The sequence below is a fragment of the Branchiostoma floridae genome, chromosome 13 (genome assembly GCF_000003815.2).
Source record: "Branchiostoma floridae strain S238N-H82 chromosome 13, Bfl_VNyyK, whole genome shotgun sequence".
NCBI classification, from domain to species: domain Eukaryota; kingdom Metazoa; phylum Chordata; class Leptocardii; order Amphioxiformes; family Branchiostomatidae; genus Branchiostoma; species Branchiostoma floridae.
In genome coordinates this window covers 3931902-3952165 of record NC_049991.1, presented here as the reverse complement: position 1 = coordinate 3952165, position 20264 = coordinate 3931902, and the positions used below count along the sequence as shown (strand labels likewise).

Below are 20264 nucleotides of genomic sequence, written 5' to 3'. Positions count from 1 at the left end.
ATGCAATGTTTTCAGTGGTAGTATTCCTGGATTGTTCTAATTTGCAAATTTACATGGATGTGCTGGAAGAGTCCATTCTAGCACGAAGGGGGGGGGGGCATTTTTAGAATTCATTTTTGAAGTTTGGTGATTATGTCAAAGTCCTCTTGTAGCGGAATTTTTTTGGACTGCTCCACTTAACCCCGGGGTATCACAGGAAGAGTCCATTCTTGCACGAATCGGGGATTTTTTTATCACATTCAGTTTTGGGGATGATTCAACATTCCATTATTAGCGGGTGTTTTTGTACTATTCTATTTCAACTTTATACACGGGCTGCACTGGAAGAGTCTATTCTTGCAGGGGGTAAAGTATTTTGGAGATAAAGTGTAATTAGTAGAAGTCATGTTTAAGCAGAAGTGTTTCATTAAGTTAACGCACAGCAGGGATTTTGGAACCGCCTTGGAACGGAGATCGGCGACAGACCCGATGCATCTTCTGATCAAGGAGGTTGACCCCTATGTTTTTATGTACGGGCAACTTTAGCTGTTGTTGCATGGGAAGGGAGATGGCTGAATTATTCTGTATTTGCTCTCTAGCAAATGTCAGCCTTTCTATTTGTTGCTCTATTTGACATCAAAGATAACAGACCCACCCCCAATTTCAAGTTGCAAGAAAATAAAGAAATCAAATGTCGTAAAACATACCACAATTGTTGTGCAATATGCGACAAATTTAACTCACTGAGAAATGCATAATGCAGATGATTTAAAGCGGTGGTATTCTTTTTCGTTTCGGAGACATTCAACTTTTCAATGTGCACAGACCCAGCTTGTCCTACCGAGACCGATAATGGCATCGACATACTAAACTTTTAAGCCATACCTGCGGTGAAATGGGGAACTTATTTTGTCGAACCTCATTTGATGTATGTTATTGTTTTTTTCTGGGTTGGATTATGTTAGATGTCTGCAAGCAATATACACACAAGTGCGTGCTGATACCGTACCTCATATTGATTTGACATTTGGTTTAAGTTTTTGTTCTTTGTTGAATGTAAACTGTGAGTTTCACTATCAGCTGTTCACTGTCTGTCAACCGTGTTTTCATTGGTGATAGACATCAATAGAGACGGAGCTGGTGTTGTTGAAAATTTATATTTAGCACATCACGAATACAAACATGTTGATGGTGTAGATATTTTGGCTTCATGACATTATGTCTCTCCAAACACAGGGTACATTAGATTTGACATGAAGGGTGGAACAAAAATGACAATTTTCTGATTTCGGCGTGCTTCTATATTCTGCCGGCTCCAATTTCAAGTTGCAAGCTACAGTGGCCAAACGGTCGTATGGTAGCTGTTTACATGTAGTACGGCGGTTATTTTCATTGGTGTTATTTCATTATTCTCGTGATGTACGACGTTCTTGACGTGACATATAATCATGATTTTCACTTCTTCATAATCTGAAATTGGCTCGCCAGGATAAGCAGGGGCATCACGCGTCATTAAAACAGAGTTTACACTAGCGTGTACACTAGAGTTTACAATAATGAATCGATGGCATGCTTTCATTCTGTGTGAGATGCGTATGAAGTGCGCATTAAACACCATTTTTCTGACTGCGCATAAGGTACTTATACGTATGCATTGCGCATTCCAAGCGCATTTTGGACGCAGCCAACTGTAATGTATAATTTACCAACTCAGATAAACTTCCATGCTAATCATATGTACTTTCATGTATCCACAGGTTTTGACTGACGACACCTCAGCAAACGTTCCTGCTCACGATGTCCCCGTCCCCTCCACCTTCACCTGTACGGGGAAGCAGCCGGGCATGTACGCCGACCCTGCCGACTGCTCCATGTACTACGAGTGCGTGCTGGGCCACCCCGTGTACCACCGGCCCTGTGCCCCGGGGGGAACCGTGTATGACCCCGCCAGTCTCAGGTGCATGTGGCCCTACGAAGTGTCCGGCCCGTGCCGAGCTTACGTAAGTAGCGCCACAAGTGGATCTAAAGATATATGCAGTCACAGCCGACGTTTCGTTGACCGTCTGTCACCTTCCTGAGTGCATTGCTCACTACTACAGCTAGGTGTCGCTGCTAACAGTTAATAAAAAGTCCTGTTGATCCAGTGATTTTTCTGCCCCTGATGAAATTAACGGCAGCACTTTTTAGCGACGCCTGATGGGCGAGCTTAATAGTATAGTGTGGAACCGTTTCGAAAGTATTCTAAAAACTGTACAGGAATGTCAGGAATGTCAAAAGTCCGCGCGTGCGTAGTTGCATCATGCCGGACTGTACCATTACCTCCACGGGTAAGCTTTCCAGTCGCAGGACACATACCGCGGTACCGATATACGTGTGCACAGCAGTGTTTTCCGTATTCGCGCAAGGCGATTTTTGATTGATAGCCGTGCAAAATTGAGAAAAGCCTAGGACTTCAGACGTACCCGAATTGTAGTATGTAGTATGGTGGTCATGGAAATGTAAACATTTGAAATAGGGGGTAAAAGATTGTTGAAATATGTTTCTCGAAAAATGACCTGTGAGTCGTGGAAATCACTTCCGGGTTCGTTCGTGGTTTATGTGTCCAGGAGTTTGGAAAGTTTGGTGGCCTTCTTCACCCTTAATATCTTTGTTTCAAAAATACAAACTGATGTGTGAAACAGGCATTGTTTGAGCTTCAAACATGTGGGGGTTGTGAGATAGCGATGTGATAGTTACCTTCGCCAAGAAAGTTATATTTTGGCTAGCGTTTGTAGGTGTGTGCCGGTTGTAGAAGACCACCATAGCTTAAGAACGCCTGGATGGATTGTATTCATTTGATATTCGGTATGTGGGTAGGTCTTGTTGAGACCTGGAAACGATAAGATTTTTGGCTTCCTAGTGGCCTGCTACGGTACTGCAGCAGAACTTCCTGGTTTGATACCTCGAGTTCTGGACATGCTGCGGCTATGAATCTTAAGTGGTTGACAGCTCTTGATGCTGTAAGTAAGTGGTATAGGTTTGGGCTTATTTTGGAACTGCAGGACAGGTGACTTAGGTGTCAGACTATTAAAGGGAATAGCTAAAGAAGGGGTTGACGGATTGTTATGGTTTTTGGTATGTGGATAGGTTACGTGATGCTTAATATAATTACATATTAATTATGAAGAATTATGCAGAGTGGAAGCTAATTTGCATAATAAATTGGGAAATTGTCTAAACATGCTCAGCTCAATTAAAGGACCATTACAACATGTGACCTTTGTAACTGAGAAAGAGAAGAATATTGATAGATAAATACCTTATTTGCATAATTAATGAGAAAATGCTAACATATATTGCGCATGTCTGTTTGTTGGAGATGATCAAGTTATATAGTTTATGCAAATGAGGGCCTTATTTGCATAATTCATGACAAATTTAACACAATTAATTCAGTAGAAAAATATTTTTATCTATCTATATATCTATCTATATATCTATATGATATCGATACTGGCCGAAACCCTTTTTTTAGCATATTGTTATTTAGCTAGAGAGGATGATCAACTGATATCATTCATGTAAAATGAGGCCCTGATTTGTAAAATCGATGAGAAGCATTTACATTAGTTCACCCTTTACTCACAAGGGACCCCCTTTGACAGCAATGCTCTATGAACATCCATCTCCAGACGAATGGAATACGACTATTAAAACCCATTAACAACAACAATCTGTAAAACTTATAAACATTAAAACCGTCGCTATGGCAATAATTTTAATTGCCACACTTTTTGTGGTTTCAACGTTATTGTAATGTCTAGATGTTTTGTAATATCGATTTTCATAATGATTCCCCTCTCATTAAACTAAAGAGTCAAGTATTTGTTAATATTTGACCATTTGACTAGACTTTCACCTAAATCTCAAAATGGAGGGCATTACTTTGATAAAAGCATATGTGTAAGTGACTAATATGTGTTCTCTATCTCACATAGACCGTACCATCTAGCCAGACCGAACGATTCTCGTGTGCGGGGAAGGCGCCCGGTCACTACCCCGATCCTGACAGCTGCAGCCGGTACTACGAGTGTACCCTGCTCAGCAGTGAGCCGTTCCACCGGGACTGTCCTCCGGGAGGCCTGGTGTTTGACGCCGGGAGACAGTACTGTACCTGGCCGTGGAGCGTATCCGGCCCCTGTGTGGTAAGAGCAATCTTTTGATGACTTCTGCTTCAGAAAAAAAAACTGGCACCGCAGGGAAGTTTATCGGCTTTTTTGGCGTCACCCCTACGTGGCTCCGTAGGACAGCTTGCAGTTACTGGGCTGTTTTAGGGCACGGTCGGGCCCCGTATCTTTAAAAACTCCCAGTTAAAATCAACCCGAGGCCCAGTGACAAATAGACGCTGTAATTAACAGTATTGTTAACCTATCAAGGTGGTTATATATTTTTTTTAGATTCGTATATGAGCTCATGTTTCGGAATTATATGTCTTTAATGTTCTAATCATTTGTTTGTTTCTTTTAATTCAGAATTACGGACAGTGAGCGAAAAGGCGCAGAGCTTCCAAACCCGTCGACTCATCTCAGCTGGACTGAGGCCTACGTCATACAAAGAAGTGAACTTATAATTTGTTTAAGATTCTAGATAATTCTGCCTTTGTATATTTCGTTCGTCCATCATTTATAACATGATATAATGATTGGAAGATTTTGGAATACATGTGCAATATCCTTGGAATATTTGGAAGTTCCTTTTGGTATTCTTCAGTCTTTTATACTGTACAGTATTTATAGTATGAAGAAATAAAGACTAAGCAGTGCAAATCACAAGTTTGTGACTCGATCCTTTATATCTATGAATAGTGGTAAATGACGGGGATTTCATACTTAGTTTTCAATATTTGAAAGTTAAGTAAATGTGAACATGATTAGACATAGAGTATGCAAATCAAGGTATGCAAATCAAACCCCAACCCCACCTCCCAAGACGGCACCGTCGGGCATGGCCCCGACAATCCCCCGCATGCCTGGCTGCGCTTGCCGACTATTTCGTGACGTTATCGACGCGCATTTCGTGATGATACAGCGTACACATGGACAGCGCGATCGGGCATGGACCCCGACAGGCCCCCGCAAGCCTGGCTGCGCTTGCCGGCGATTTCGTGATGTCTTACATGAAACATCTGCCCATATTGCATCCCGTTATTCTTTCGATCGCCCCCAGGGCATGACACGTCACAATCAACAAAACGTTGAAGCCACCTCTTAAAAAAAATCAAATTCAATACTTAGAATACTAAAAGTGTTAACAAATCTCAGATAACATTGCAAGCAAATCTCAGATAACATTCCAGTCGACCGATGATGATTTAAAAAAATCCAAAGCTATTTTGAGAATATGACGTCCTTTTGTTAGACATATAACAACTTGAGGTCAGTCCAAGCCTGGGGCACTCTTCCACCTTTGTCGGTAGTATTATACCTAAACTTGACGAACAAGTATGACGCAATCCCTAAAATCGCGTTCAAGATGGTGAGTGTCTTACTACTTGCTGTATTAGTCCTATGTGGTGGTTTAGCTACTTACCGAGCCCAGGACACTACATCCGACCAGCCTGGGTTCATCCTACGAGAGTATGCAGACAATGGCTACTGCACCTATATCTATATGGTCCCACCAGGGCAGCGTACAGAGGGATGTTTACCGCCGGGGCAAACAATCACGAGCACTGCGGGACTAGAGCGACGGCTCGCCGAGACCGAAGAAGAAACGGGACGCTTGAAAGATCAAGTTGATCGCCTGTCGTCGATGGTGGAAACTCTTCTATCCAGGGTGGACAGTTTGTCTGAAGTAATGTTTTTTATCACAAGAAGGTTATGTTTATGGTAACATGGAAGAGCTTTAGAACTTTATTGCCATAAACAGCATACAGTACAATGTATGCCAACAGCTATTACACGAACAAGCTGTGTGTGTGTGTGTGTGTGTGTGTGTGTGTATGTGTGTGTGTGCGTGTGCGTGTGAGTGAGTGTGTGTGTGTGTGTGTGTGTGTGCGTGTGTGTGTGTGTGTGTGTGTGTGTGTGTGTGTGTGTGTGTGTGTATTTTTGTGTGTATAGATGATCAGCATAACTCGAGGATGCCTGGATGAATTGTATTGATATTAAGTACGTAGGTAGATCTTGATGAGACTTCGAAATGATTAGATTTTGGACCCCCCCCCCGGTGTTTTTTTACGGTACGACAGGAGCACTTCCAGTTTCGCTATTTCGTTGAAGCTTGTCTGGCTGTGTCTGTACTTTTTTTTTACTCTAAGCTTGATCCAAGAATTAAGTAACAAAATCCAAGTTGCATATCTACATTTTGCCAAAGCATGTGCTTACTTTCATAAGCTTTAATTGGAGAGTTCGTGATCATGGATAAGCATAAATGCTTCATTCCACGTAGTCCTTAATATTTAATAGTAACGCTCTGGACTGCAGTATAGGCTTTGCTACAAATTTAAAACAAAACTAGAAAAAAAACAAGAATATTTCCCCCCGCTCTCTCCGAAAATGGACTGTTCCTAATCTTCTTTCTTTCTTTGTGACGACGGTCCTATTGTTGAGTAACACTGAAGGACGAAGGTCGCTGGTTTTGTGGAAGGGCGGCTACTTATCAATGCCCTCAAGACCCTTAGGTCGCTGGTTTTGTGGAAGGGCGTCTACTTATCAATGCCCTCAAGACCCTTAAGACCTCTATTGTCAAAAATTGTGCAGTATGGCGCGGCAGCTAACGTTAATTCTACTCTCTAAAAGTGCACACCTGGTACAAATTCTAAATTCACGTGGACATGAGTGTTCGTGCAATATCCGGCATTGCTTACTTTTCGTCGTGCAGATAAGCTAATTCACTAACAATGGAGTGAATGGGAGCTGGTTTGGGAATTTGGAATTCCGTGCAATTGACCGAAGTGTGAGGTTATCCGACGTGCAATTAACTTGCTTCTACTTGTATAATCCTTTTTCTTATGCATCTGCAGTTTGTAACTGATGAGACCCCAGTAGACGATGCCCCCGTCCCCTCCGCCTTCACCTGTACGGGGAAGCAGCCGGGTCTGTACGCCGACCCTGCCGACTGCTCCATGTACTACGAGTGTGTGCTGGGCCACCCCGTGTACCACCGGCCCTGTGCCCCGGGAGGTGTGGTGTTTGACCCCGAAAGACAGATCTGCAACTGGCCGTGGAATGTGTCCGGTCCGTGTAGGGTAAGAACAGTACTGAATCGCTCTATCTAGGTTGTTACATTTACTTTTGAAAATTGCCAATGAGATGTGAGAAAATTTCAAGCAAGATATGTATGTTGATCATTTCTTTCTGTTTTTATTCAGAATCACGGGAAGTGAGGGAAACAGAGTTTGAAGATAAGTCGTCTCATCTCGGATGGAGTAAGTTTATATAAACTAGCTACAGTACGCGTGGCCACGGACTTACAAATCATCAAATGTATAGTGTGTTTAAAGTTAAAAAGAGCTAAAATGTTGCATTGTTATATTTAGTTCAGATCTTTGTATAGTGGCACACAGGGCAGCAAATTTCTTTGCTGTTTCGTAGCAGGGTATATTCTTTTAGGGAGGAGTAGCCTGAGGCACCTTCGCTTATAGAACACGGAACGCCCATTTGATACGTCCCTTCCGAAAGATGGGTACAGCCCAAACAGAGATGTCCTGCCCAGGATTAAACCGGGGTCTCCCAGTTACCAACTAATTGGAACTAGGAGATGAATTTTAAGAGCAAATGTCTGTAAGGATCAAACAATGGTGGCAAAGGTAAAAAAAATCTTGGCTCATATTTTGGCTCATATTTTGCACAGTGATAGTACTTGGTCCACAATCCCTCAAAATATCTTTCTTTTAGATCAAAACTCCTTGTTGCCATGGTAACTGGCCAACAAAGTTTTCTGGCCATTTTCCTCAATTTCCGCATTTCAAAAACACGGAAATTGGCATACTTTACGGCATTGTCACTCCAACACCTTTAATCTTATCGTCAAAACAAAACAATTTCTACATAGACCAACATTTTGGCTTTTTAAAAATTGTTGTGAAATTTCTAACGAGATAAAATTGAGTTCTTGGGCAGCATCAAAACAATACAATGTTTCAAGCTTCAAAATAACGTATTTTTTTGTCCAACTTTGTAACGCTATAAGTGCCGAGCTGGTAATTTTTTTGACTTTGGCCTTTGCCACCATTGTTTGATCCTTTGTTGGGCCATATGGATGTCCAAATTGTCGTAATCCATTCGTTATTCATACTTTGATCCTGTGATTTGACATATTTTGTAATATATGTGCAATTTTCTGGGGACACTTAGTTCCTATAGGTATCCTTAGTCGTCTACACTGTACAGTACAATGTATTTATAGTATGAGGAAACAAAGACTGACTATTAAAGGCAAATCACAAGTTTGTGTCTTTTCTGTCTTTTTCTTATTTAGCCTGATATTGTGAGTTTGAAGTTCCTATCATAACATAATCGAACTAGAGTTCGGCGACCTCATACCTCCATGAAAATTTAGAGCTTTTGTAAATTTCATGCAATTGACTAACACATTAACATAATTTATGCGTGGTGTTGTTCATCATTGACTAACGTACACATGCCACAAGTATAAAGACATAAAGCGGCTTTGCAGTTTTTACATAAATTATGCAAATAAGTTCCTCATTACCATATTTTGTATCTGCTTATATTCCATCTATCATAATTAATAAGCGTTACATTTATTGAAGTCCAGTTATTGCTAATAATGGTATTATACAATTTCCTCATTAATTATGCAAATAAGGTTCTCATTTGCATAACAAGTATATCATTATGAACACCTTTGCCTAAGCTACCTGCACCCCTAAAATGATGTCAATCCGTCAATCCTTTCTGCAGTTATCCTCTTTGGAATATCTTGACAAAAACGCCCCTGCAGTTCCGAAATTACATGTTAGGGGCTGAAATCTGCCCCACTTTGTCATGACACTGCAAGCTATCTACCACCCAAATGTCAAGACTATATCATGTCCGGGACAAGAGATACATTGAAAAAACTGCTACGATAGAATATGCTCATTGATTATGCAAATGTACTCCTATTTTGCATAATTAGTATCTTACCTTGTCAAACATTGTCTAAGGTACCTACATACCAAAAATCATGAAAATCCGTTGTTCCCTTCTTGAGTTATCCTCTTCAGAAGTTTTTGACAAAAATGCCCCTGCTATCCCAAACCTAGTCGGTAGGGGGCCAAAACTTATGTCACTTATTTCTGAGCACAAGAGCTATCTGACACTCAAAAATCGTGACCATAGCGTGTTCAGAACACGAGATAGCAAAACCGGAAGTTGCGCTGCAGTACTAAGGAAAGCCGCTAGGGGGCCCAAAATCTAATCACTTCCAGCTTTCATCGCACCCCACCAACACACCAAGTATGAAACTAATTCATCCAGCCGTTCTTGAGTTATCTTGTTGACAGACAGACAGACAGACAGACACACAAACGCTGGGTAAAATATAACCTCCATGACATTTCATGGAGGTAAATATACATTTTCGAATTAGTTATGCAAACCAAGTCTCAATTTTCATAATTTCCATACCACTATGTCATGGCCTGCATCAAAATTAACCACTGGTTTGAAATTCTTAACATTCATCCATAACCTATTTACTTATGGTGTTCAGAAGCTAAAACTGCTGTTCAAATGAAAACTGCCAGGTGGCCCACAAAAGGTATCGAACACCACAAAACCGTTACCATATCCTTTTCAGGACATGAAATATAAAACGCGGAAGTTTTGCTTCGGTACCTCAGGAAAAGCGACAAGGGTGCCAACAATTTAATCTTTTATTTCTTTTTGGCTAGGCCCAAGGACATTATATATACATGTAGAAGGACAACACATAAACACATACCCAATTCCATATGGTTAATGATATTAATACATCCATGCAGTGTGGCTTCTGGAGTTATGTCACTAACACAAAACACCGTTACGGGGCTACAAATACTACCAGAGCATACTAACCTTCATGGCGAAGGTAACTAATGCAAAATGGCTTACACGATAAGACAGTTTAACGGTTATCAAACCAACACGACACGATTCCGGTAATCAGGACGGACTTTAAATTTCCCGCGAAATCATCGTGACCTTTACCCTCTAAAAGACTGACGGGACACTTCCTGGTGTCAGCCATTTTACCAGACGCGATGGCTTGTTTTTGCAGTGGAAGGTTCTAGTCGTTTTCTTTCGTCACTCGTATAAAATATTCAACATTTAGGGTTTAAAATGAGTGCTACAGAGCTGAAAGATCAAGGAAACCGATTCTTCAGTGCCAGAAGATATGACGACGCCATCAAATGTTATACGAAGGCGATTGTAAGTTCAAGTCTCTTTACTATATAAAATAATTTACGCTTTTAGTTCTATTTACAAATATGAGTTTTGTTTATTTCTCACCTTAAGAGTATATGGTTATAACTGTTAAACTATGTGTGTTTCCAACGAATATGTCATAATATTATAAATCGCCACAGCATATTATTTATGATGATGAAATTTATTATGTGCCCTCAATGAATGATGAAATTCATATTACAATTTTGCTATGATTTGGTCAATTTTGTAAAGGTAGCAGTATGGTTAGAATGTGTTGTTTATGCTAATAAGTCTCATTATTATACAAATTTATGCATGCAATAACATGTCTTCATTGCAGGGATTGATTGATCATATGTATATTAAACATAGAGTATTGGAAACAGCTGTAGAGATGCCAATATTAATTTGATTTGTTCGTTTGTTGTATATTTGTCTGATAGCAGGATATTAGTACCAGTATAGAATCCTAAAGGCTATTTTTAGATTTTCAACCTGATTAAGAACCAGCTTATATAGCATCCTACCATTTAATTTGCATTTCACAGATTAAACCAATTAGCCTATACACTAATGTAGCTGCAGAATATAATCTGTCAGTGTAAGACTATTGCAGCCTACCTCAAAATCATCCGTCCTCAGGAAAGAAGTGTACAAATTCTATTAGTCTAGTAATATTTGGTAGCTGTGTGTGCAACTTCATCATTATTTCGCACAAGAAACACATTGAAAATGGACAAGTTTAAAACATTAATACAAGATGAAGGTTAAAAAGACATCTCGGTCAACACCTTTATCAGACAAACAGAGATCCGTAGGGACAAGGTTAAAAAACGCTATGCATCAGCCTTTCGACATTTCAATCATATATACGTCACTTCTTATAATATATATTGCACAGATGTCATCGTATCTCATCGCATCTCATGGCAGGGCATCGTATACTACAACTGTATTGCACTAGTGATCAAGTATATATATGAATCATCCGCTGGAAGACAGCCAAACAGGGTTGTTGTGCAGCCTCAATGCATTGCCCATCTTTTGTCAAGCATACATGTACAATGGTCACCCCTATCATCATCATCTGTTGTCCCTCTCCCTGGCGGGTGGGGTGAGGCGTTGCACAACATTTCTCCAATGTACTCGATCTGTCACCCCTATACTCTACATGGTAAATGTGTTCAACCCTAATCTAACCCTAACCTAAACCTGGCAACCATAACATAAGTTATTAGATTAATCCTAGAACGATGCCAAATTGTCCAGATCCACTAGTACTACAGCAAAACTGTTGGTGTCAAAATGTTCTATACTCGGAATTTCATCCATATGGCAAAGTGGCCGGGTCGCTTGCCATAGGGACATGACCTACCAGTATTAGTTTATCAGTTCTAAATTGGTCGCTACTTCCATTTCACTTAGATCAAGAACCAGTCAGTAGCAGCCTACATATACTTCACCAAATGAGTGCTGTGTTACCTGAAGCTACAACAGTGGGAGCTGGCCACATAAGATTAGCCAAACTACCACTTGAGCCACAATGGGCCACAACCTAAATTGTTCACCATTTCTGTTTCACATAGATCAAGAACCAGTCCGTAGCAACCTACTTCACGAACCGAGCCCTGTGTTACCTGAAGCTACAACAGTGGGAGCTGGCCGCACAGGACTAGCCAAACTACCACTTGTGCCACAGGGACACAACCTTAAGCTTAGATTTTGATAAGTATCATTTTAAACTGCTCACCATTTCTGTTTCAAGATCAAGAACCAGTCCGTAGCAACCTACTAGTACTTCACCAATCGAGCGCTGTGCTACCTGAAGCTACAACAGTGTCAGCTGGCCACGTAAGATTAGCCAAACTACCACTTGTGCCACAGGGACACAACCTTAGATTTTGATACATATCATTCTAAACTGCTCACCATTTCTGTTTCAAGATCAAGAACCAGTCCATAGCAACCTACTAGTACTTCACCAATCGAGCGCTGTGCTACCTGAAGCTACAACAGTGGGAGGACTAGCCAAACTACCACTTGCGCCACAGGGGCATAACTTTAGATATATATCAGGTTCTAAATTGTTCACTGCTTCCTTTTAGATCAAGAACCATTCCGTAGCAACCTACTTCACGAACCGAGCACTGTACTACCTGAAGCTTCAACAGTGGGAGCACTTTGCCAAACTACCACTTGCACCACAGGGGCATAACCTTAGTCTGATCAGGTTCTAAATTGTTCACTGCTTCCTTTTAGATCAAGAACCAGTCCGTAGCAACCTACTTCACCAACCGAGCGCTGTGCTACCTGAAGTTACAACAGTGTCAGCTGGCCACGTAAGATTAGCCAAACTACCACTTGTGCCACAGGGACACAACCTTAGATTTTGATACATATCATTCTTAACTGCTCACCATTTCTGTTTCAAGATCAAGAACCAGTCCGTAGCAACCTACTAGTACTCGTGCTTCACCAATCGAGCTACAACAGTGGGTGGACTAGCCAAACTACCACTTGTGCCACAGAGACACAACCTTAAGCTTAGATTTTGATACATATCATTCTAAATTGTTCACTATTTCTGTTTCAAGATCAAGAACCAGTCCGTAGCAACCTACTTCACCAACCGAGCGCTGTGTTACCTGAAGCTACAACAGTGGGAGCTGGCCGCACAGGACTGTCGCCGGGCGCTCGAGCTGGACAACAGATCGGTCAAGGGTCACTTCTTCCTGGGACAGTGTCTCGTGGAACAGGACTCACATGATGAAGCCATTAAAAGTTTCCAAAGAGGTTCGTAGCTTACGTTGTTAGTATTTTAAATGGTATCAAAAATTCAAGTGATTTGCACATTTGTCACTCCTAAGGCCACACCAATTTAATTTCTTGGTTCACGGATTTTTTCATAAAGAATATGGAGCGAAAGGGCGAAATAAAAATAAAAATTGTAAAATGGTTGGGGTAAAGGTAAAGGCTAATCCAAAACATAAAGAATAAAAAGTTTTCAGCTTGAAAAAAGTACAAAACCACTATTACTGTACAGTAACAGCACCTGTTCGTTGAAAATTACAAAGTAATGTCAGTTTTTATGTTGTCCTATTCTTCATGAATTAAAATATAACTGCAATAATAATACCCACATTTTAAGGAGCTTATAATATAAAGGCCAATTTGCTACACCAGAAAGTTGGTGAATGGTTTCATTAATGGTGAAAATTTGCTGAGTGCCAATTTCTTTTTTCCAAAAAATAGGAGCAAGCGAATCCGTGAACCAAGAAATTGAATTGGTGTGGCCTAAGTAATAATAATTACTGTATGTTTATATTGGTACCCATGTTGCAACCTTGTACATAGAGATCTGGTATTTTTTTACCTGTACTGAAACAATTTTTGCTGTACTTTACGTGGCAAACAGAACAGTAACAACAACTAGAACACCAAGGAAAAGGGACATAATTCTACATTTGCTAGCAAATGTTTGACTCTCTATATTGTACATGATTGTGTACAATATATCTAAATCTGCAGATGACTGGCAAAAATCTATTTCCAACAGAAGCTGAACTGCAACAAAGACCTTGCCAGCGGCCTGATGGACAGGGAAATATACTACATTTGCTATCAAGTGTTGACTTTCATATTTCTATGTCTATCCCCTCTGAGGATTACAACTGACAAAAATTTATATTCCACAGCTCATTGCTAGCTAAGGAATAGAAGGAGAACTACAGTAAAGACATTGCCAGTGCCCTGTTGGAAAGGAAAGACCTACATTTGCATGCAAATGTTTGTAATTTGTATATGTACTCCTTTTGAAGTTGGCAACTTGCAAAGATTTATATTTCCCCAGCCCATGAGCTAGCTAAGGAACAGAAGCTGAACTACAGTTAAGACATTGCCAGCTCTCCGGAAAGGGAAATATTCTACATTTGCTAGCAAATATTTACGTTCTTATTATGACTAACAAAAATTTATGTTTCCCCAGCCCATGAACTAGCTAAGGAACAGAAGTTGAACTATGAAGATGACATTGCCAGCTCACTGGAAGGGGAAATATTCTACATTTGCTAGCAAATATTTGCTTTCTTATGACTAACAAAAATTCATATTTCCCCAGTCCATGAGCTAGCTAAGGAACAGAAGCTGGACCACAATGAAGACATTGCCAGCTGTCTAGAAATTGAAATATTCTACATTTGCTAGCAAATATTTACTTTCTTATTATAACAAAAATTCATATTTCCCCAGCCCATGAGCTAGCTAAGGAACAAAAGCTGAACTACAATGAAGACATTGCCAGCTGTCTGGAAAGTGAAATATTCTACATTTGCTAGCAAATATTTACTTTCTTATTATGACAAAAATTTATATTTCCCCAGCCTATGAGCCAGCTAAGGAACAGAAGCTGAACTACAATGAAGACATTGGCAGCTGTCTGGAAATTGAAATATTCTACATTTGCTAGCAAATATTTACTTTCTTATTATAACAAAAATTTATATTTCCCCAGCCTATGAGCCAACTATGGAACAGAAGCTGAACTACAATGAAGACATTGGCAGCTATCTGGAAAGTGAAATATTCTACATTTGCTAGCAAATATTTACCTTCATATATATCACGACTAACAAACATTTATGTTTCCCCAGCCCATGAGCTAGCTAAGGAACAAAAGCTGAACTACGGAGATGACAGTGCCAGCTCTCTGGAAAGGGAAATATTCTACATTTGCTAGCAAATACTTATTTTCATATATATCACGACTAACAAACATTTATGTTTCCCCAGCCCATGAGCTAGCTAAGGAACAAAAGCTGAACTACGGAGATGACATAGCCAGTGCCCTGAGGATGGCCAGAAAAAAGCGGTGGAGTGTCCAGGAAGAGAAGAGAATAGAGCAGGAGATCGAGTTACAGTCCTATCTCAACAAACTACTCATAGGTGCAAAGGAAAAGTAAGACGTTTTGTTTCTTTGTTTTATTTTAAAGTGTGCCGGAAAGGTCAAATCATTATGCTACTACATGCTGTAGTTCTGTGTACCTACACTCATGTTCATGTTCAGGTTTATGTTCAGATTTAGATCCAGAGGTTCAGGTTCAGGTCTGGACTTATATTATAAGATGAATAAGTCCTGACAGGACCCCATGACACCTGTGTGCAAGAAATACTTTTTTTTGTCTACAAAGTCATGTAACATTGAATGTTGGTATGATTACTACATTTGCAATTTGAAAAAAATACATGCAAAATTATATACAGTGAATAATGAACCCAAAAATTCAGGCATCACAAAACAACAATGTTTTTGTCTTCTTCCAGCACATAATCTATAGAAGTTTTTATATCATGGTATATTGAGAAGTTTGTAGGAATGCTGAATGCTTTTAGTAGAATACTAATTGCTTTTTGATGTGCACGGGACTAGTGAGTATTACATATATATCGTAGGAAATACTACATGTATATTTTTATTATCTAGTACATGTATTTAGTATTGAAACATAAACACTATCTTCTGGAGTTAAGGGATTCTTTACTAGTGAGTAATGCATCAACCTCTCCAAACATATATCATATTTGCACTCTTTTTTTTATTCTGCTAATTATATCTGGCATTTATTTTCCAGGGAAGTAGCAGAAGTCATGGAAGAGGGGAGTGACAACGACAAATGTCTCGATGAAATAAAAAGAATAGAAGAAACGCATGTAAGTTACACCTCATTTTAGACACATGTTTCATTGTTTGTATGCAACCGGATATAGAAATTAATCCTAAAAGCCATACATTGAATAGAACTAGTTAAGAAATTATTGTCTGATCTTAATTACTTGATATGTAAAATGCGAGGTTACTGTTACTGTATGGAAATGGAATACTATAGAATCAGCGAGAAATTCACTTAACAACAAAACACACACACACACAGAAATCAAGTATAATATATGATATCAATGATTTCTTCTTTTATGCTTATTGTTGTCTTTACCCTACAGGATCATTACATGGCTGAACTGAACACATTATTCTCACAGGTAGATGAGAGACGAAGGGTAAGTTATACTTTTAAACGGTAAATTACATTTGTACCACATACTCTGTTACTTAGTAGTTTCTGTAAACTGACCAGTGTCAAGCTATTTGTACTGTAACTCTTAGTACATATCAGGGGTCTAGCCAGCGTCCGTTTTTCCGTCAATTGACGGAAATTTACTGCGTCTGACGGAAAAATTTAAAAACCAATCCGTCAACCTTGACGGACAAAAATCCTTGGTGGAAGCTACAGGCGGCTTGGGGACGCCGTCCACGGCCGTAAAAGCCACACACCGTTTGTTTTGCTATTGTTATGATTGTTGACAATGTGTGTCGGCACTCTTTCGCATACGATAATCTCATTAAACCCCGTTTTTCATGGTCTCAGTTCAGTCCTTCTAATTAATTTTCGCGGTTTTCGCGACGATTGTAATTGGCTGACGGAAAAAAAATTCGAGCTGGCTAAAGCCCTGGTACATATTTTGCACTTTCTGAATACATATTTTCCCTGCTAGTTCATAAGATGAATTATGCTTTTTTAAAGATCAATTTTGGTAGTGGAACAGACTTATGCAGTCAACAAGTTTTAAGTAAACCTCAGTATTGGCTGGTTTCTAACCATGTTATGGTAATGAGGTGATAGTGTGTTTGTGATTGGTCGGTTCCTCTGCAATGAGAGAGCTACCTCATTCATATAACAGGTGGTCCCACAGAATCGGTTTGTTTAAAATCATTTATAGTAATGAGGGGATAGAACCTTGTGATTGGCCAGCTACTAACCAATGAGGGAGCCACACGTAAAAAAACTATATATGGTGTACAATTGAACTCACAAGAGGGAGAAGGCAAACATTTTTTTGATTTTCCGTTGTTTTTTTCTCCCAATGTGTGTTTAGAAGCGGGAGGTTCCTGATTATCTGTGTGGTAAAATTAGCTACGAACTGATGAGGGATCCGTGTATAACTCCCAGCGGTATCACGTATGATCGAAAAGACTTAGAGGAGCACCTTCAGGTATGTCCTAATGCTCGTTGGGAGGTGTTCCGTTGGATCCTGTGTAGAAGTCACTCCGTTGTTTTCCCCTTTGAATCAATTTTAGTGAATTAAAGTAAAGTAGCCAGCCCAAAATTACAATTACTTCATGTTACCATCCAAAATGACAATGCAATCCTTTACCAAGGGTTTGAGATGGGGCAAACCATTGAATCAAACTCCTATTTGGTTTACCCATGGATTCACGGAGGTGGATCGGTATGGCATAGCAACAGGATTGCATTACCGCTTGCGCCACGGGGACATCTATCATTCTTTTGCCACCAAATGGCAATAATTGTGATTCTATTTGTTATCTCAACTTTTTTTGTTGCACAAGTATATGCCTTTTTAAATTGAAATCTCCCAAAATCTTTTCAACCTTTATGAATTCATTATTGAGAGTTACTGAGTTGGAATGTTTTACAAATTTGATTGATTGTTACACTACAGCAGTTTTGAAAACCTACAAAAAAGTAAAGGAATGATCAAGCTACACTTCAGCCTTTGTAAGATATGTTCCTCAAAATGAGTTTAGAACCAACAAAAAAAACGCACAAAACCCCAGATGTTGATATCACAAGTTAGACCACATGTGACAAAAGATTACGGAGATTGCATACCTCCTTAGTGGGAAAAACGACAGACTGACTTCCGCACAATCCCTGTGGACGCTCGGCGGTAACCACGTCTTTTTATGTTTTGTGTACGTAGACGAGAGCCGTCCCCGACTTTCTATGTTGTCAGATTAGCTTTGAACTGATGAGAGACCCCGTAGTAACGCCCAGTGGTATCACGTACGATCGCAAAGACATCGAGGAACACCTACAGGTACATACTGGCTAAGTATACTGTGTGCAGAGAAACAATCGAAGATAAACGAGGGCTTCTACAGAACTTCCTGTTCTTTGTGTGAAAGCCTTTTGGTTTACAAATGAACCTTGAATAGTTTCATCAGGTTGGTAAGTCACTGAGTACTAACAACTTTCTTTGTACACAACCAAGATTTTTTTTGGCTGACATTTTAGCAACTGTCTGTCACCTTCGTCAGGGCAATTTTTACTGGTTCACATTGGACTGCAGCAATAGGTGTCGCTGCTTACCGATGTGGTCTATGTATAAATATGTTATGTCCAGGATTGCACTGCAGCATAGATGTTGCTGCTTGCAGATGTGGTCTTTGTATATTGTGTAAATACTTTACATCTGGGACCGCATTTGTAAGCAGCGCCACCTATGCTGCAGTACAATGTGAACAAGTCAGAATTGCCCTGAAGAAGGTGACAGGCAGTCACCAAAACGTTGGTTGAAGTAAAACACTAGGTTGAGTCTTGTTATTCATTCTCAAATAAAGAATACATGTCAGGCTTTTAGCTTCATGTTGGATCTACAGACAGTGTGGAAAAATTGTGTGTGTGTGAGGGGGGGGGGTCGTTTCAACTTGCCCTTTTCCTCTCTCCCTGTCAAAAGAGTTCTCCATAGGCTTTATGGATAAAACAAGACAAGTTATCTTGTAGCTTTGAGTGTGAATCAACATAAATGCTGAATCCAGTTTCTTGGAAAGAAAATTCTTGGTAAAAGTGGCTGTGTGTATGTTTGGGGGGGGGGGGGTGCATTGAAGCTGTATGGGGCTACTACCAGTATGATCAGACTGAGTGTTGTTTTGTTTTGTTTATCGTTAAGGTTTTATCACTACTCTCTACACTCATGTTTCCGTTTTGTTGCAGCGGGTCGGCCATTTTGACCCCGTAACTAGGCAACAGCTGACCAAGGATCAACTGATCCCCAACCTAGCCATGAAGGAGGTCATCGACCATTTTGTCAAGGATAACCAGTGGGTGGACGACTACTAACTTCAACAGCTACAGCAATCTACAGGAGGGTAGATAGCTACTAATTTCAACAGCACAAATCTAGCAGCTTCCAGAACCAATAAAAAAACTAATAGTAATTGTTATGACATAATTAGGCAACAACACTTTGCATGCCTAATTAAGAAAACAGAATTCTGATTAACTTTAACGTAAAAGAAAGTTGTATCATCATGATTGTACTGCACATTTTGTTTAAAACTGTTCCCACCGAATTGTCTTGATTCTACAATTGGGTAGGTTTAGTTTAGTAAGTTTTCGGCCTAGGACAAAAAAAAAATGTTGTCTTTCCGATTACGGTTCCAAAATGATTAGGGTCGTTCAGTATAGGTATTGTTACCCTTTCTTTAGATGTCACCTGATGTGATACATCCGATACAGTTTAACAAAATGAATGTAAAATGCGTCAGAACACTCTGATATTTTGAAGATTGGATTTTGGTTGTCGGGATATAATTGTTATGCACAGTCAAGGGTCCTAGGATCCATGAGTGTGTTTGTTTCACTATTAATAATAATCTTTGGCACCCGAAATGGGGAGAACTTGTTTGAAAACAATTCTTCAATATAAATGTTTCACTCCGATCCTTTTTATGTACATGTACTTTGGCAGTGGTTGACCCCCCCAATAGGCTATTGTCAGCAGATTTTTGGTATAGTCGATCGGATAATTTGAAACATGATATTTTATTCACAGGCCTTTAGTATTGCATAGACTAGCAAATACCGAGAACAGGCCTTCTTATGTTGAAGTTGAGATACATGTACTATAGACCGGTCCTTTGTTGATATTGTATACAATGTACTGTATATACAACAACTGTTACTTTACACATATTTCTGCACTACGGTAATAGGGTAGACAGTCAAATTAGATTACTTCTTTTAATTTTAAATTAATGATTTTCCTCATTTTTGTTTGTAATGTGATTTCAAAGAAATTGAGATAAACATAGTA

At 39.7% G+C, this 20264-nt stretch overlaps 3 protein-coding genes across 5 annotated transcripts; all 3 read left to right on the top strand.

Annotated features, from left to right (window-relative positions):
• The first annotated feature begins 468 nt into the window (after window positions 1–468).
• Window positions 469–4790, top strand: LOC118429356 (chitin-binding domain protein cbd-1-like). Its single transcript, XM_035839837.1, has 4 exons — window positions 469–489; window positions 1737–1979; window positions 3957–4163; window positions 4491–4790. Exons 1-4 carry the CDS (start codon window positions 469–471, stop codon window positions 4503–4505), a joined length of 486 nt encoding a protein of 161 aa, XP_035695730.1. The 3' UTR covers window positions 4506–4790.
• Window positions 4791–4988: 198 nt separating this feature from the next.
• On the top strand, window positions 4989–7572 carry LOC118429592. The gene is made up of 3 exons (XM_035840138.1): window positions 4989–5811; window positions 6980–7204; window positions 7328–7572. Exons 1-3 carry the CDS (start codon window positions 5491–5493, stop codon window positions 7340–7342), a joined length of 561 nt encoding a protein of 186 aa, XP_035696031.1. The 5' UTR covers window positions 4989–5490; the 3' UTR covers window positions 7343–7572.
• A 2566-nt stretch (window positions 7573–10138) lies between these two features.
• On the top strand, window positions 10139–19376 carry LOC118429582 (E3 ubiquitin-protein ligase CHIP-like). Of its 3 annotated transcripts, XM_035840125.1 has the most exons (8): window positions 10139–10373; window positions 12968–13166; window positions 15162–15327; window positions 16001–16079; window positions 16368–16424; window positions 17301–17417; window positions 18150–18266; window positions 19163–19376. In XM_035840125.1, the coding sequence occupies exons 1-8, from the start codon at window positions 10284–10286 to the stop codon at window positions 19286–19288; spliced, it is 951 nt and encodes a 316-aa protein (XP_035696018.1). In that variant the 5' UTR covers window positions 10139–10283; the 3' UTR covers window positions 19289–19376. The 3 variants fall into 3 exon arrangements, with proteins under 3 accessions (XP_035696018.1, XP_035696020.1, XP_035696019.1); XM_035840127.1 differs by lacking the exon at window positions 17301–17417; XM_035840126.1 differs by lacking the exon at window positions 18150–18266 and having other exon boundaries at window positions 10143–10373.
• The last annotated feature ends 888 nt before the right edge of the window (window positions 19377–20264 follow it).